The 18,416-nt window shown below is 36.8% G+C and overlaps 1 protein-coding gene across 1 annotated transcript; it reads left to right on the top strand.

The window, feature by feature from the left end:
* Nucleotides 1–695: 695 nt before the first annotated feature.
* mchr1a (melanin-concentrating hormone receptor 1a) lies at nucleotides 696–2,234 on the top strand (the record flags this gene model as incomplete). Its single annotated transcript, XM_079840636.1, has 2 exons — nucleotides 696–806; nucleotides 1,240–2,234. Exons 1-2 carry the CDS (start codon nucleotides 746–748, stop codon nucleotides 2,232–2,234), a joined length of 1,056 nt encoding a protein of 351 aa, XP_079696762.1. The 5' UTR covers nucleotides 696–745.
* Nucleotides 2,235–18,416: the final 16,182 nt, after the last annotated feature.

Raw genomic sequence — 18,416 nt, 5'->3', positions numbered from 1 at the left:
AAAGAAAAAAAGAACCACATTTATACAGGCGGAAAGGTAAATATTATAATTTAGCCTATTATAAGCTGTGGGTTTGTTGATGTGGGGATATTGTACTTTTCAAATATATCTTTTTTTATGTAAGGTAAGATGTAAAATTGTAGCCTAAAGGAAAAATCCAAACGGCACATCAAAATGTATAGGTACATTTAAACTTGTGAAATGTAATGATTTATGTAACACGACGAAGCTGTTACGTCAATAAATCAATAGAAACAGCAAGACTTGTTGGGTTAGTGCAGATTCTGTGCAGTGGTTAGGACACACAAAGAGACTGACACACGCCTCCCATGATCGATATTTGAACAACTGCAAACCTTTGAATAAACCATTTGCAAATAGGAGACGAAATGATGCCTTGATGGATTAAGGTGCAGTTTCCATTCTTTAACTGGAGGTGTCAGCTGCTGTCCAAAGAGAGTGAGCGTTGACTAACCCTCTCTGCAGAGACACGGAGACTATGGATGCTGCTCTAGCTCACGCGTCTTCAAACAAGTTTTCCCCAGGGTTATTCTTTCGTTTTTATTTGTCTTTATTCATTGCATTCAGCAGTATGTGCGGTGAAAATTGTTTACGGTATTATAAGTAGACTAGTAGGCTAAATTCGAGGAGGTGCTAGGCGCGACCCTCACTGTGAGACTTAAAGTTATTAGCTGCTTTGTCTACAGAGTGAGATGTAAACGGCATTTCTTTCGCAATTTTCACCATGGATATCACTGAAGACTCTGAAAACTCATCTCTCCTTTTCTTTAACTCCTCGGAACAAGGTAGGCAGATTGCAGGGAATCAGTTTTGTGGAAGTGAAGGAGGCAATTTAGTTTGTTTCAAAGGTTATCAGCTGATAGAAACAGAACTGATGCTTATGAGCTTGTTAGCGAATATAACATTATCTACAGAATACATCAACAGCTTATTATTCTTAATATATTAGTATTTTTTGTATCTATATGGATTATAGGCAATGTATAACGTTAATAGGTTTTGTTTTTAATAAACATCAATAGGCCTATTTTTAATTTCTGTGAAAGCATGAGAGAAAGTGTAGCCTATATTTTAGGCACCGTGGCTCAATTTCTTTTAAGTTTAGCACCTTAAAAATAGCACAATCTAAAATAATTAGCTTAATAAATGCTGTACATGTACAGGTGCACCACAGGACGTCAACTTTTTCATTTATTTTCTCTTCTATTTTGTGCTTAGAGACTATGGGAGACCAGTATGGAAATGCCATCTTGCCCAGTATTTTTGGTGCCATTTGTATTTTGGGCATCACTGGAAATTCTATTGTAATCTACACCATCATTAAAAAGACTAAATGCCAGGCTAAACAAACGGTACCAGACATTTTCATATTCAATCTCTCTATTGTGGATTTGCTTTTCCTCCTTGGGATGCCCTTTCTCATCCATCAGCTCATGGGCAATGGATCTTGGTGTTTCGGAGCCACTATGTGCAAAATCATCTCTGCTTTAGATTCTAACAGCCAGACAGTGAGCACCTACATCCTTACTGTTATGACCTTGGACCGGTACGTGGCAACTGTCCATCCATTCCGCTTTAACCATGTCCGGACAACCTGCGTGGCCAGCACTGTGGTGGGGATGGTGTGGGCGCTCTCTCTCATCTCCATCACCCCTGTCTTAATGTACACTGGCTTGATGCCTCTCCACAGCGGCCAGGTGGGATGTGCTCTCCTGCTACCGAATCCATCCACCAGTATCTGCTGGTTCACCATCTATCAGTTTGTGCTGGCGTTCGCCCTTCCACTCACAATTATCTGTTTGGTGTTCTTTAAAATCTTAAAGCATATGTCTACCACAGTGGCACCTCTTCCCCCGAGAAACCAACAAGTGCGCACCAAAAGTGTGACTCGGATGGCTGTGGCAATCTGTTTGGCCTTTTTCATCTGTTGGGCTCCATTTTACATTCTTCAACTTGTCCATCTAGGAATACAGAAACCCAGTGCCTCGTTTTATTATGTCTATCACGTTGCCATTAGCATGGGCTATGCTAACAGCTGCATTAACCCTTTTCTCTATATTATTCTGAGTAAGACCTTTAAGCGGCAGTTTGTAGTTGCCATCCAGCCTGCGCACAACCACTTTCGGGTCAACCCGAGCACCACAGAGGCCACTGTGTCCCTCCGTCTGGCTGCAGACCACCAAAGACATATTCCTGCTGAAACCTCAGAGTAATACAATAATGTTTTTGTTTTTTTTGTTTTTTTCTAATAACAACCAAGTTTAAAGAATATTATTGTGATTACAGATGGTTAACACTTGGAGTGTGAGATTTAATTGTTTTCTTGGTCCAGATGGAACAGGCTTTGAAGATATAGGCTTAGGAAAAGCAAGGGTATGCAGAGCACAATAGAATGACTGACAGTCTGGTTGAACAGTCGGGTAAAGTGAAGAATCTTTGAGCAGATGTACAACTACATGCTGATGAATAACAATGTACATCACAGGCAGACCACAAAGCAACATCAGCTCTCCATTAAAACAATATGTTGTTTCATTACTAAACATAAAATGTTGATTAAGTTAAAGAAAATATAGAAAGTAAGAACAACATGATGGAACAATGGATCAACATGTTGTTATCTCTGTGCACTGTGTGTTTGTGTTTGCATTATGTACATCATCCCTAAATCATGAACACGTATAATGTGTAAAGGTTGAAACGGTATCATTTTAATTGATTAATTGTTTTACTTATTAGAAAATGAAGCAGTTCAGCAGTAAGTGATTGATTGTGCTTGATATTTTATTATTGTTTTGGTAGATCCACTTGGTGTATATTCAAAAGTTACTTTACTTAAGTACTTACCATGTGTTGTAAAAAGCAGTTTCTCTGGATTTATTATTTAATGAACAGATGTGATTTATTCTACAAACTACTGATTTTTTTTTTTCCAAATTTCAAATAATAATATTGCCATTTAGAGCATTTGCAGAACATGACAACTGGTCGAAAATACGAAAAAATATGCCATGTTTTCAGACCTTGAATAATGCAAAGACAAATTACACTGTGGGTGTGAGAGACTGTGGGTTGTAGGCCTCTCCAGGTCTCTATCTAACCATTAGAGGACCAGGTGTTGAGCAAAGCTGAAAACTGGATCAGGCAGATCTGTCTTTGTGAAGGATGCGTGACTCAAGCCATGCTTCCTTCTGCTCTGACAATGTTCCCCAACTCGAAAGGATCGTTTTTTCATGCAGGAAAATGCTCCAATCCACCAGATCAAGATGGCCCTGTCCTGGACATCACAATCTCCACACCTGAACCCCATTGAAAACCTCTGAAATGCCATCGGCCATTAAATAAAGCCATTTAGAAATGTTTCGCCAGGAGTGGCATTAAGTTGCCCAACAGCAATGTGACCAACTGATAGGGAGCATGCCAAGACGCACAAAAGCTGATTGGAAATCAGGGTTATTCCGCCAAATATTGATTTCTGAAATCTTCCTAAGTTAAAAAAAATTGTATTGTGTTGTTTAAAAATGAATATAAGCTTGTTTTATTTACATTATTCAAGGTCTGAATTTTTTTTTCCGTTATTTTGACCAGTTGTCATTTTCTGCAAATAAATGCTCTGAATGACAATATTCCTATTTGAAATTTGGAATAAATATTGTCAGTAGTCTGTAGAATAAATCAAAAAGGTTTTTTCTCTCAAACAGATACATATAAATAAATAATACATTCAGAGAAACTGCTAATTTTGCAGTGGTCTCTTAATTTTTTTCCAGAACTGTGAATATGCTTCTGTTAAAGTTTTTTTTTTTTTTTTTTGTGAAACAATATGAAACATTAAAAAAGTATAATTATTCCAGATTAAGAATTACCCCACCTATAAACCCTGAAGAGAGTGAAGTCGCTCTTACCATAGAAAAAGGAGCTCAGTAGTGACCACGCTTTCCCGTAAAGCATTGCAAATTACAAAATCAAATCAGTATTTCTACACTCTCAACCAACTATTATAATTAAATATATTTCAATATTTTGTAGTAAGAGTGTCAAAAGTGAGACCTTCGTTCATCAATTTCTTCTCGTCTGTGCCAGTCTCCTACACAGTTAAGTTTTAAATATAGTGCAGTGCTTCCGAGTTCTACGGCAGAATGTTGGCTCACCATTGGTCGATGCTGTTCATGTGAGCAAAATACGTGTGATGCTGATGCAGGAGCTAGCCAATGGTGAGCCGCAATTCTGATGTAGAACTCGGAAGCGCTGCACTGTATTTACAACATAAACTGCGTAGGAGACTGGCACAGACGAGAAGAAATTGTTGAATAAAGTTGTTATTTTTGTTTGTTTTTTTGCTCACAAAAAGTATTCTCATCGCTTCATAAAATTAAGGTTGAACCACTGTAGTCACATGGACTATTTTAACTATGTCTTTACTACCTTTTTGGGCCATTCATCAAAAATATCTTCATTTGTGTTCCAAAGATGAACGAAGGTCTTACGGGTTTGGAACGACATGAGGGTGAGTAATTAATGACAGAATTTCCATTTTGGGGTGAACTAACCCTTTAACATTACTGTTTTATGAAGCAGGGCAGGGCCGAGAGCCTGGGACATTTTACGTTGCTGTTTTTATTATGCTTATATCCTGCACTCCTTTCGTTTTGTTGTTTATGCATATTTTACAATTAAAGTTGCGTTTAACGTTCGCTTCCGTCTTCCCTGAACTTGAACTTAAAGTTACATTTGATCACTTAAATTCACATTATTTTATTTCATTCTAATGAAGTGCTGAATTACTCCTACAGGTCACTTTATTTGACGAATTATATTTGTGGCGTAATGCAGTGCTGTTTTGCAGCACTGCAGTAACTAGATCGATATATTAGAATTTCATATTACTATAAAAGCTGGATGAATTGCATTGCTAAATGACATGCAATTAATTTTAAAACGTATGGTGGAGAAATTACTGTTACTACAAATAAAGCTTTTTGTCTGGTTATGCTATGTTAGCCACTTGACAAAATAGTGTTATCTGATTTACTTTTTTTACTTTATAAAAAAATTATTTGTTTTCAGTGATTCTCAAACGACTTGGATGAATCAGTCTCTCTAAATCCCTCCTTTCCGCGAGCCTACTCTGCTCCGATTGGCCAGATGGCCTAGTCTGTTACGATTGGTCTAACATATAGCCTACTGCGCGTGTCGGGAAGCTAAACGGCCATTACATAACTGAACTTCAGCTCTGGAGGCTTCCTAGGTCTTCAGCGATTGTGCGCACTGTTATTTAACCCGAACCTCCATCGCAAGGACTTGAGCAGGAAGATTCTCAGTGATGTGCTACTTATTTTGAGGTATATTATGAGATGTTGCAACTGTAATTCCTCACCATTAGCATTAACAAGTGTACGTCCATCAAAAAACCCATGTGTATTTCTAATTATTTGTGGTGCAGTGCATAGCCAAGCACTAACATGAATGACTGATGAAACATTAAAGTTTTATAAAATATTGCTCCATCCTTTATCTTTACTCAAAGTAGTAAGAACGACAGACGACCTGCATTAATAGACACAGTTTTAGGTAATAGTGGCCCACAGCTGCTTAGTAGAGCTATTTTCAGCCAGAAACGTACACAATATAAAACACAAAACTATGTGTTTTAAACACCCGGTAGAAAATATATACATCAATAAATACTTACAGGTTGTGAATCTGAGGAGCAAGTTGGTCCAAATAAACTGGGTACTGACCCATCTTTCAATAGCAAGCGTTTTGCGAATCCCGCGTTGTTGTCACTAAAATCCTGCTTTGAAGGGCGGGTCAAGTTGTTCGCGTTTTTTTCTTTTGGGAGACAATAACTTTATTTATTGTGCACTTTCGACTTTACAATTTTGCAGAACGTTTACATTAATAAACAGCTATATTAAACACTGTATGAAAGGGAATATTCGAAAAACCATAATATGGGCACTTTAAAGCGCCTTTGGTGTTTCCATGGTTTCTACAGAAGTAGAACCGGAAATCGAGGGTAACACAGATATTATGTCATTGACAGGTGACACAATGACATGGGCCTAAACACTGGTTAAAATTGCTGAATTTCCCTGGATTTAAACATTTGGGATAATGTATGTACACAAGTCAATAAAATATATAACATTGTTTTAGTGGTTTTGGGATATTTTAATCCATAAATCTTACATTGCCTTTAAGTCATATATCTTGCTATTGTGACAATATATTTATTTGATAAAAAATAATAATAAAAGTAATATTGTGAATTACTATTACAATTTAAAATAACTGTTTTCTATTTATAAAATGTAAATAATTTATGTGATGGTGAATTTTTGGCAGCCATTACTCCATTCTTTATTGTTATATACCATATTGTGTATGAACATTCAGAAATCATTTATATGCTGATTTGGTGCTCAATTGTATTATTATTATCATCAATGTTGAAAACAGTTGTGCTGATTGGTACTTTTGTGCAAACGTAATGCTTTTTTCAGGACTATTTTATGAATAGAAGGTTCAAAAGAAAAACATTTATATGAAATAAAAGTATTTTGTAACATTATAAATGTCTTTACTGTCACTTTTGATCGATTTTATTCATGCCTTATCAATAAATGTTTTTCAATCTCATAAAAGTCCTTAAGTACACGTCTTTTTTAAACTTCAAATGAAATCTTGCAATGCTGTTGTTCATCTTGAATCTTGTTGTTGTGGTTCTATTTTGACATTGCTTTTAAATGTATTTGGACACAATGCTGCTTGAAAGGCGCAAGGACAGTTTTGTCCTTTTGTTTAGTGTCTCTAATGGCAGAAAAATTACTCGCATCACCTTGTCAGTCGTATTGAGGTTTTGTACAGCCCTCTTCAGGTTTTGTACATCCACTGAGAAGGTTTCTCAAGTAGTAAAAGCAGTAAATGGAAAGGTCCTTGAGTCCTAAAAAGGAGCTCAAAGAGACAAATGCTTTCTCAGAGCTGTCTTAACGTGTAAGATTTGAGTACTGTGACAGTACTTAACAATTTTGTCATAGCAACAGGCAGTCTCATGGTAACAGAGACATCTATTTTCCATACATTGCCCCTTTATGCCCGATGTCGTCAAACTAATCTTAACAGACATTTGCTGGCGTATAATTTGTAATGCTTTTAACTTGAAGATGCTGCTAAAAAGATGAAGGCACGGCAACTCTAAAATGTCAGTTACTCATTATAATCAAGCTGTAAAAGTCATTAATATGGCTTCTAAGTGGCCTCAGAACATGCAATATTCTTAAATTGTATACTTTGTGTATTCATGTTTCAAATGGTTTTGAAAAACATTCATACCATTTTCAAGAAAGGTTTAAATTTAACTTGTCATGTGGTGTACCTGTCAAGTAAAATAAACATATTTTCCTTGAATTCTTATGTGTATTCCGAATTGTTTATTTTTCCTACAACCTTATCGATTGTAAAGAGGAACTGCCACTCCACACAGCAAAATTCTCACACAGTGATGGACGGTGAAGACATCATCAAGATTGCAGGGTCTGGGCTGAGCAAGGTTTGCTTTTGTGGTTGAGATTTTCAATTTTTTAGAAACCAGTCCCCCCACAAAATAAAAACAGAAAAATGAAAAGAAAAGAAAAATGCAATAAAAGAAAGTATACAATAGGCTACAATATAAATTGCACAAGATACAAAAGTATTGCACAGAAAATATATGACAGAAGCCTTGTTTCACAGACTTTTTAGCAAACTCATCGGAAACACTTTATTATAACTGCACGCTATGAATCATTAGTTAAGCATTAGTAACTAGTCAATTAATGATTTATAAAGCATTAATAAACATTAGTAAGCAGTTTATAAATACAGCTATAAATGCCTTGTTCTTGATTAAATAAGCATAATAATGTGTTTAATAATTGTATTTTCATACTTTATTAATGATCAGTTTATAATTTCTAAATTAAATATTACATTATTTACAAACCAGTTATTTAGGAGTTGTCATTTGTTCATAAGATAATGTCGTAATATCATTGCGCCTGCTGCACCCATGGTACGGCAGCAAAGTTCCATGATTACTATGCAGGAATGAGAGAATACACTCTAAAAAATGCTGGGTTGAAAACAACCCAAGTTGGGTTGAAAATTGACTAACCCAGCAATTGGGTTGTTTTAACCCAGCGATTGGGTTGTTTTTAACCCAATTGCTGGGTTAGTCCATTTTCAACCCAACTTGGGTTGTTTTTAACCCAGCATTTTTTAGAGTGTAGTTCCTAGCCATATCGGTCTAGAAAATCGCAACTTATCATTTTCCGTTGGCCTTAGTACACAATGTAACTATTCACATCACAACATGTAAATAGGAAAATGTTGGCGTTATTTTGTCACTTATTGAGCAGTAGGCCAGCTGGAGCCGTTTACCTCCAGTCTTTGTGCTAAGCTAGGCTATAGCAGTGTGTGCGTCAGACAGAGTAATGGCATGCACAGAGATGAGAATGGTATGGACTTTCTAACTCTGGGGGATAAGGTGAATAATATAAAGTCCCAAAAAGTCGGCGTGTTCCTTTAACATAAGTCAAAGATAAATCGCTTCTGCTTAAAGCAAATTTAAGGTTGAAATAAATTTCTGCTTTAAATGAGCAGTTTCTTTGTCTCATATGGACCTATTATTTGTCATTAAAGGGACTACATGTAAGACTTTTATATGTTTATATCTCCATTTCTATTAAACTTCAATTAAATTTCTATTTTTTAAAACAAAAGTTTTTTTTTTTTTTTTTAAGTGATATGGAGGAGATTAGGAGGAGAAATGGTTAAACATTAGGAGGAAACTGCTGCTTTACCGAGCTGTGATAACAAAACACTATGAGCTATTTTAAAAAGGGGGAGGAGCTGTTCGATATGTCCCGCACTGTCTTCCTGTTTTGGTGGAAATTAAGCCAAAACATTGAATAATGCTGTGCATTTCAAGCAGTGCCGCCGCTCCCATCACGCGCTGCGCGTAGGGCACCAAGTGCTCAGGGGGGCAGCACAAGAAAATGCTCTCTGGGGTTAGCTCTACAAATTCGCGAATGCCGCCACCACAGGCATCATAAAGTGATAGCGCTTAGGGCATCAGAACGGCCAGCGGCGGGACTGATTTCAAGGCCTTTCATTGGGCCTTTGAACAATAGTAATGTATGTGATGGGCCTGTAGCAATGCTGGAAACAGACAATATATTTAAAGCTGCAGTCCATAGTTTTTCCTCTTTGTCGCCATCTCTTCTCGAAATCTGCAATTGCAGCTATTTGCGGAATTATCAACTTTACGTGAATTGTGCCTCGGCACGGCACAGCGTGGATGAATCCAATGTTTTGAGGAGAATGTATGGCTGTCAGTCACTGCGCCGGTGTGCTACTGTCATTCGGAATCACAGATTCTACTTTTTGAAAGTATGACCAACATAAGAATTTTCATCTTAATATGTCATCTGAACTAGTAGCTACATCCTTTTGTTCTGACCAACTAAGGGAAAAAAGTATTGCAATAAATCGTGATCTATCGAATCTAACGATCGCTTATCATAGCACGTCAAACCGTGCAAATTATACTTTGTTTTCAAATTGTTAATGTTAACAAGATCAGCATTGCGTGACTACATTTAATGTGTATTAGGGCTACCTGTAGTTCAGTTTCCATTTCTGTGCAGTCTAATTTCTAACTTTCATATACCAACAAATTGTGGAGTATTTCCACAACAAATTGTGGAGAATTGCTCCCTCTCATAGCTAGCACAAAATAATTGATATTTACCATAATGCACATAGCAAAACGAGAAAGGCACAACAAAAAGAAAACTCCGTAACTGTATGAATAAAGCGAACAAGTGTGCTACTGTTACATAATTCAACCATTGAACATTGAAATGTCTTACCTGTCCAGCAGAAAAAAACAGTCTCTGCGTCAGTTTTGAACCCCTTCAAAATACGGAGTTCACGCCACCTTTCAAAAGCTCTTTTTATCCTTGTTTTCAAATGGGCCCGGTTGCAGTCTCTTTTTTTCTGTAGCCACTCCGAAAGTCTGAAGTCTTTTGCATTTTACAATGGGTGAATCTCCAGTTGAATGAATGAATGAATGAATTTATTTTTATTTCGAGCAATATATAAAGACGCATAACAAAGGCAATAAAGAAGCATTATGATTAGTCTGTACAACTAGTTAAATTCATCATACTTTAACGCCATACATCCTACAACTGTTGCTCGAAAAGGAGTGGGTAGAAGTTAACTTATTTAAACCCACCCCGGTTACAATTTAAAACAGGAAAAACAACAAAACAAGAAAAGGAAAAAAACAAAAACAAAACAAACAAAAAAAATTACAAAGATAAACAAAGGTAGTGCTTCCTTAATTATTGACATTATCCAAACATTCCATTACAATTTGATATATATTCATATGAGAAAAACTCCAAAAAGAAAAGAAGGGGAAATCCCCCCAAAAAGCAAAACAAAAAACACATTCCTTAGATACACACCATATATTACCGCATGTAACAATTATGATAATATCAACAATGATAATCAGAATACCTACGAGGTAAGATAACACAGACTGTGAATTCATAGATCTATACTATTATAGTAATACCAACAATGGTAATCAGAATACCTAAAAGGTAAGATAACACAGAGTCTGGTAACATGATTTTACACCACATAATTAAACCACGCACTCCTTATAATGAGACAAGACCTTCTGTTTATACAGTGCTTTAAATTGATGAATGCTTTTACATTGTTTATGTTCGAGCCCCAGACTATTCCATAGCTTAACTCCACATACAGACACACAAAAACTTCTCCTGGTGGTTCTGATTGTTGGTAGTAAAAAGTTCCCATAACCCCTCAAACTATATAACTGCTCTCTCTGCGTGAATAACTTTTGTATGTTATCAGGTAATAAGTTGTAAAATGCTTTGAATAAAAATTGTGCTGTATTAAATTTAACTAGGTCATGTATTTTTAATAATTTTGATTTAAGAAACAGTGGATTTGTATGTTCAAGGTATTCAGCCTTATGTATGGTACGTATAGCCCTTTTTTGTAAGATAAATAGTGATTGTATTAAGTTAGTATAATTATTTCCCCATACTTCCACGCAGTAAGTTAAGTACGGTAGAATTAGGGAACAGTACAAGGTACGGAGTGTATTCTCATCAAGGACCTGTTTGGCTTTATTTATTATTGCAAGGCTTTTGGAGACTTTGGTTTTTATGTGTCTGATGTGAGTTTTCCAAGTTAGTTTGTTGTCTATTATAACTCCTAAAAAATTTATTTCAGAAACATTTTCAATTTGTATCCCATCTATCTCAATTGTCTTATCCATTTTTTTCTTGTAATTACCAAAAAATATAGCTTTAGTTTTTTCTAAGTTTAAAGATAATTTATTACTATCCATCCATTTTTTTATATTCCTTAGTTCCGCATTTACCACATTGATAACCTTATCATAATTGTCATCACAATAGAAAATATTGGTATCATCTGCAAATAAAACACACTTAAGTAGTTTTGAAACATTAAATATATCATTGATGTACAAATTGAATAATTTAGGGCCCAATACTGACCCTTGGGGGACACCACAATGAATTTCACGACAATCAGATAAGGCCTCACCCATCTGCACATATTGCAATCTGTCACTCAAATAACTTTTTACCCAGTTTCCAGCCACCCCTCGTATCCCATACCTTTCAAGTTTCTTAAGTAATATTGAATGATTGATAGTGTCGAAGGCTTTTTTCAAGTCAATAAATATTCCAATGGTACATTTTTTATTGTCCAATGCATTTGATAATTCTTCAGTTGCATCAATTATAGCCATAGATGTAGATCTTTTGCTTCTAAATCCATATTGACTGTCATTAATCAGATTATATTTATCAACAAATTTTTCTAATCGAGTATTAAATATTTTTTCTAAAATTTTTGAAAATTGAGGGAGCAATGAAATTGGTCTATAATTAGTAAATGTATGTTTATTGCCATTTTTGAATAGAGGAATAACTTTTGCAATTTTCATTTTCTTGGGAACACAACCATTTTGAAGTGACAGGTTACAGATGTGCGTTAGAGGTGTTTTGATGTTATTTATAACTTTTTTTAATATTGCCATATTGATGGAATAACAGTCCATAGAGAAGTTATTTTTGGACTTTTGGACAATATCCATTACTTCTTCCTCACTAACTGCTGAAAGGAAGATGGTGTTTGAATTGTTCTCAATTTTATCAATATTGTGCTCAACATCTGGGATTCTAGATGCCAAGTCACGGCCGATGTTTACGAAAAAATTATTAAAACTATTAACTATCCTGTTCTTATTACGATATTCACCATCTGCGTCAACAAAATATTCAGGGTAAGTATTTTTTTTAAAGTCTTTTTTGAGAATGCTATTTAATACAGCCCAAGTTCCTTTTATATTATTTTTATTATTAATCAATAGTTTCTTATAATACAATTTCTTGGCTATTCTTATTATATCAGTTAGCTTATTTTTATACAATTTGTCAGTTGTCACTGATGATTGTTGTTTGAACCTTTCTGGATCCGCCATCAAATTGATAAGTTTAAATATATCAAGTGCTTTGAGAAAAGACTATAAATCCCCACCTCCAACAACCTCACACGTAATATGGCCTTACTAGCTGGGACACCTTATTTAGGTGTCCCAGATGACTTAATGACGCAAAGATATGCTTTCATTTCCCGCGGAGATCTCACGGCAATTCGTACATATTTTACGAGGTGGCTAATTAGTACGAATTTGTCACTTCGTACAAATAAGTACGAATTCGTTGTGAGATAGCGTTGGTAAATCTGTGGTGAAAATTGGAACTGCAGCACGCTCTAATTTAGAGCAATAGAGTGGCGCAGGTATGACGTCACCAAGCTCTGTGATGAACAAAAGTTTATGATACATGCACGTTTTATTACAGATGAACACAACTTTTATGAATTTTGAAGTCTAAATGCAGTCGGCAGAACAGAAGTAAAAAGCTAAAGGGTAGGCTATAAACATGTGGGAGAGCGGGGCACAACCTAACGCTTTTTGACTCTCAGTTAGTGTAAATCCACTTGTGGTTCAGGGTATTTATTTTTTCCCACATTAATTGCACACATGTCTAGTACAATTATGTGGGTTTGTTTCATTAATACAGTGTACTTTTTTTCTTCTTGATTTACCCCGAAAGAATGGAAGTGAAATGTTACAATGTACCCCACCTATGGGACATTTTGTCACATGTTAGGGGTACTAGTTATCCAGCATAGTTAAAAAAAAATAATAATAATTAAGCATTTCTGAACATTGACTCTCAGTCTTTATTCACCTTTTTCTCATGGTTTCTCAATAGAATTAATAAAAATATAGAATATAATAGCATATTTCTAATAGGGGCACAGTGTAACTGTCGCATGTGAGCAGGGATGAAATGGAGTGAGAATCCAAGTGTAGCAAGAACGATTTAATAACACACACACAACATAAACAGAAAATCCAAGAACACGATTAACTGGCAGGGATGCAACGACAGGAACACAGGAGCACATCCACCGACAAACAACAACTGAAGCACACAGGTACATAAAGGGAAACAAGGATAACAAAATAACAAGGGCGAGTGGGGAAAAGGAATCATGATGAAAAACATTTTTTTTCTCGAAATAATGTTTATATGGCAACAAGTAAATGCACTAAGTTTCGTCATCCTGGCATGTGTGGAAAGTGTTAAACCATATGTGTTACAACTAACCCCACGTTAGGTTGTACCCGCTCTCCCCTCCACCGCGGTCTCTCAACTATAACAAAGCATCCGACAACTCTTTCAGTTTTTATCTCTATTTGAAATATTAAAGCACAATTTATAAACAATAAATACCGAGGCTGTAAAAGTGGACTGAGCTTACTTTTCGGCGTGATGCCGTTTAATCTCCCCGAAAGCCTCTATAGTCCCATTTGGCCACTTGTTAGCAACCGCACATAACAGCTTAAACAAAGATCACGAGTGGGGTAATACTGATGTATTTTATTTCATAGAATAAAACGTGAAAGTGTCTTGAGCTTGTGTTCACCACATACCTTATTTCAGCCATTTAACCAAAACCCATTAAAAAAAACATGACTTCAGGACAAGGGAACCGGAAGTGCTAAAATGCTAACTCGCTTCCGTTTTTTGGCATACAAAGTGATGTCATACCTGCATCAGTCTATTTAAGACTGCCCCGCTCACATAAACCTTGCTTCAGGCCAAGACGACATCAGTCCACTGATGCCATCAGGGCACAACCTAACGCTTTTTGACTTTCTCAGTTTGTGTAAATCCAATTGGGGTTCAGAGTATTTATTTTTTTCCCACATTAATTGCACACATCTAGTACAATTATGTGGTTTTGTTTCATTAATACAGTGTATACTTTTTTCTTGATTTAACATGCCCCGTAGGTGGGGTACATTGTAACGTGGTGGGGCACAATGTAACATGACCAAATAACTGCTTAAAATGTTATCTGATATAATCAAAAAAATATACAAGACAAACTAAAATATTTTGTCAATAAAATACAATTATTAACTTTTTTAAATAAAATAGTGGCATTTTTTAATCATTAAAAATATAAGCATTTTTGAGTTTGACTACAAATACATCGCTAAATACAACTATACAGCATAGTTCAAAACATAATAATAATTAATAATTTCTGAACATTAACTCTCAGTCATTATTCACACTTTTCTCATGGTTTCTCAAAAGAATTAACAAAAGTTTAGAATATAATGGCATATTTCTAATAGGGGCTCATTGTAACACAGTGTTACAACGCACCCCAGCTGCGCAACTGGGATTTAAACCGCGGCTCGTGTCTTCTGCTGTTAGATCAGCATTAAAGAACCATCTCAACTGTTTAATAACAGATATAAGATTACAATAATATCGGATTTGTCTTATTTTAAATAAACACAAAAAACAGAGATGAAAACTAAACTTAAGTAAGAAATTTACTTTTGCTATGGTTAAATACATGTTCAGTAATATCTTCCAGCGATTTTTTAATTTTGGAGTAATTTTTTCTCTAAATAATGTTGATATGGCAACTAGTAAATACACTAAGTTTCGTCATTCTGGCATGTGTGGAAAGGGTTAAAACATGCGTGTTACAGCTAACCCCGCGTTAGGTTGTGCCCCGCGCTCCCCTACACTTCAACTGTGAGTGACGGAATCTAAAACAAAAATCCAGAAAATCACATTGTATGATTTTTAAGTAATTAATTAGCATTTTAATGCATGACATAAGTATTTGATTCATCAGAAAAGCAGAACTTAATATTTGGTACAGAAACCTTTGTTTGCAATTACAGAGATCATACATTTCCTGTAGTTCTTGACCAGGTTTGCACACACTGCAGCAGGGATTTTGGCCCACTCCTCCATACAGACCTTCTCCAGATCCTTCAGGTTTCGGGGCTGTCGCTGGGCAATACAGACTTTCAGCTCCCTCCAAAGATTTTCTATTGGGTTCAGGTCTGGAGACTGGCTAGGCCACTCCAGGAACTTGAGATGCTTCTTATGGAGCCACTCCTTAGTTGCCCTGGTTGTGCGTTTCGGGTCGTTGTCATGCTGGAAGACCCAGCCACAACCCATCAATGCTCTTACAGAGGGAAGGAGGTTGTTGGCCAAGATCTCGCGATACATGGCCCCATCCATCCTCGCCTCAATACGGTGCAGTCGTCCTGTCCCCTTTGCGGAAAAGCATCCCCAAAGAATGACGTTTCCACCTCCATGCTTCACGGTTGGGATGGTGTTCTCGGGGTTGAACTCATCCTTCTTCTTCCTCCAAACACGGCGAGTGGAGTTTAGACCAAAAAGCTCTATTTTTGTCTCATCAGACCACATGACCTTCTCCCATTCCTCCTCTGGGTCATCCAGTTGGTCATTGGCAAACTTCAGACGGGCCTGGACATGTGCTAGCTTGAGCAGGTGGACCTTGCGTGCGCTGCAGGATTTTAATCCATGACGGCGTAGTGTGTTACTAATGGTTTTCTTTGAGACTCCAGTCTGAGACTGTGGTGCCAGCTCTCTTCAGGTCATTGACCAGGTCCTGTCGTGTAGTTCTGGGCTGATCCCTCACCTTCCTCATGATCATTGATGCCCCACGAGGTGAGATCTTGCATGGTGCCTCAGACCGAGGGAGATTGACGTCATCTTGAACTTCTTCCATTTTCTAATAATTGCGCCCATCATCCCAGCCTTGTGCAGGTCTACAATTTTATCCCTGATGTCCTTTGTGGAGCTCTCTGTTGGAGTCTGTTTGATTGAGTGTGTGGACAGGTGTCTTTTATACAGATAACGAGTTCAAACAGGTGCAGTTAATACAGGTAATGAGTGGAGAACAGGAGGGCTTCTTAAAGAAAAACTAACAGGTCTGTGAGAGCCGGAATTCTTACTGGTTGGTAGGTGATCAAATACTTATGTCATGCAATAAATTAAAAATCATACAATGTGATTTTCTGGATTTTTGTTTTAGATTCCGTCTCTCACAGTTGAAGTGTACCTATGATAAAAATCACAGACCTCTACATGCTTTGTAAGTAAGAAAACCTGCAAAATCGGCAGTGTATCAAATACTTGTTCTCCCCATTGTATATAGTTCGGTTGTGTTTGTTTATGTTTGTTCTGTGAATAGAAATTACTTTTTTTCCCCTCACCGGAATTCATCCACAACGTGCAACATTCTAAAACGACATTCCAAGGCAATAAATAGGCTACTATGTTAAGGTGATTCTAATGCAGAGTTCAAACTGCACGATTTTCAAACTCGTCGGATCACTGCTCTTTTCATTCTGCATGACTATCTGGGCCAGCATTCAGTTGCTGCTGTTTTCACACTGCACGATGGATAGGCGACAGGGGATTTCCCACTGCATGACTGTACAAGAGGAAGAATCGCCGACAGCTCTGTCCCGTCCGCAAACTACGTTTCACAACTAAGCACATCCGAGAAGTGAGACGGAAACAACGCAAGATCACACGTGCTTCAGACTGGAGTTCTCGCATGAGCCTGGAATTGTTATTAAATATATAGACTGCAGCGCAGAAACTTGTGATCCAAATGTCTGTGCGCTGATTTGCAGCAAAAAGGAGAAAAAAAGATTATGGTGGAGGAAATGGTATGGGAGACAGGGAGCAAGGATTGTGTTCTGCAAAGAGAGTTTGAGGTAAATGCGGCTGTTGCGGCTGGTCAAGCAAATGTTTGTGCTTTGTTTCTGTTTGATATAAATGTAAATATATCTATTAAAATACTGATATTCTGGTACTCCTCCCCGAATTTCCCGCTGCCCTGTATCTTGCACTTTCATTGGCTGTAGGTCATCGCCAATGTTTTTTTCAGTCAGAACACATTTCACACAGCAGGAGTTTGAATCGCCGACAGGTCCAAATATTTAGCATGCCAAATATCTCACAATCGTCTGCGACTCATCGGCGAGTCTCTCTGATCGCATCTTTGATCATTCACACTGCGTGATTGTCACTCACGTGCACGAGCAGCGATTTGCATATGATTTCATTTGTCTACGATTTCGCAAAACCTGTCGGCGAGTCAAAATCGGGGCTAAAATCGGGCAGCCTAAACTCAGCATAAGATAGCATTCTATGCATGTCGTGTGACTTGTCAATCAACATTAGAGCACCACCCTCAGAATGAATAACGCAAGCAATCCAGACCTCTGCCAAAAGTGTGTCTGGTGTTCAGCGATTAGAAAGCTTGTAAAATGTTTATCATAAATAATCTGCCCTACCTAAACTTACGGTCAGGAGCTGCTACTGCTATCGACCATTTTTCTCCACAAAATGTCATCTGAAATTTCGCTAATGTGACCATCAGTCAGAATTAAATTCCATTGTGTGGAAAATACGTAGCAATGAACATGAATGGTGACTGAGTTTGTCAGTTATTAACATTGTGCCTACCATAAAGTCATGAGGATGATGACAGAAATTCAATTTTTCTGTGAACTATCCCTTCTGTCTGTTATTATATAACAGCTAACTTACAGTAGCCTATGTTATATACAGCATAGGTAACACAAACTTTGTTTGTACTATATGTACATTTGTGTGTGATTTTTACAAACAGTTTTCAAAAGTCCCAAATGTCTCTGAGATGATTACACTTCTCTAGCATGCAGACAAGCAGACCAGCACTTTTACTGTGATTATGGTGAGTTTGTTCTTATGATCCTTATACAATTAAAAACAATTATGAAAGAATTATAACGTTCTGAAGTGCATGAGTTTTTTTAGAAGCAATTTGCATTCAAAATTATGTAAATCAAGCCTTTGAATAAT

Source organism: Gobio gobio (assembly GCF_949357685.1).
Source record: "Gobio gobio genome assembly, chromosome: 17".
In the NCBI taxonomy this organism is placed as follows: domain Eukaryota; kingdom Metazoa; phylum Chordata; class Actinopteri; order Cypriniformes; family Gobionidae; genus Gobio; species Gobio gobio.
Note: the sequence above shows the minus strand (reverse complement) of the source record. Positions and strands in the feature narration are given on the sequence as shown.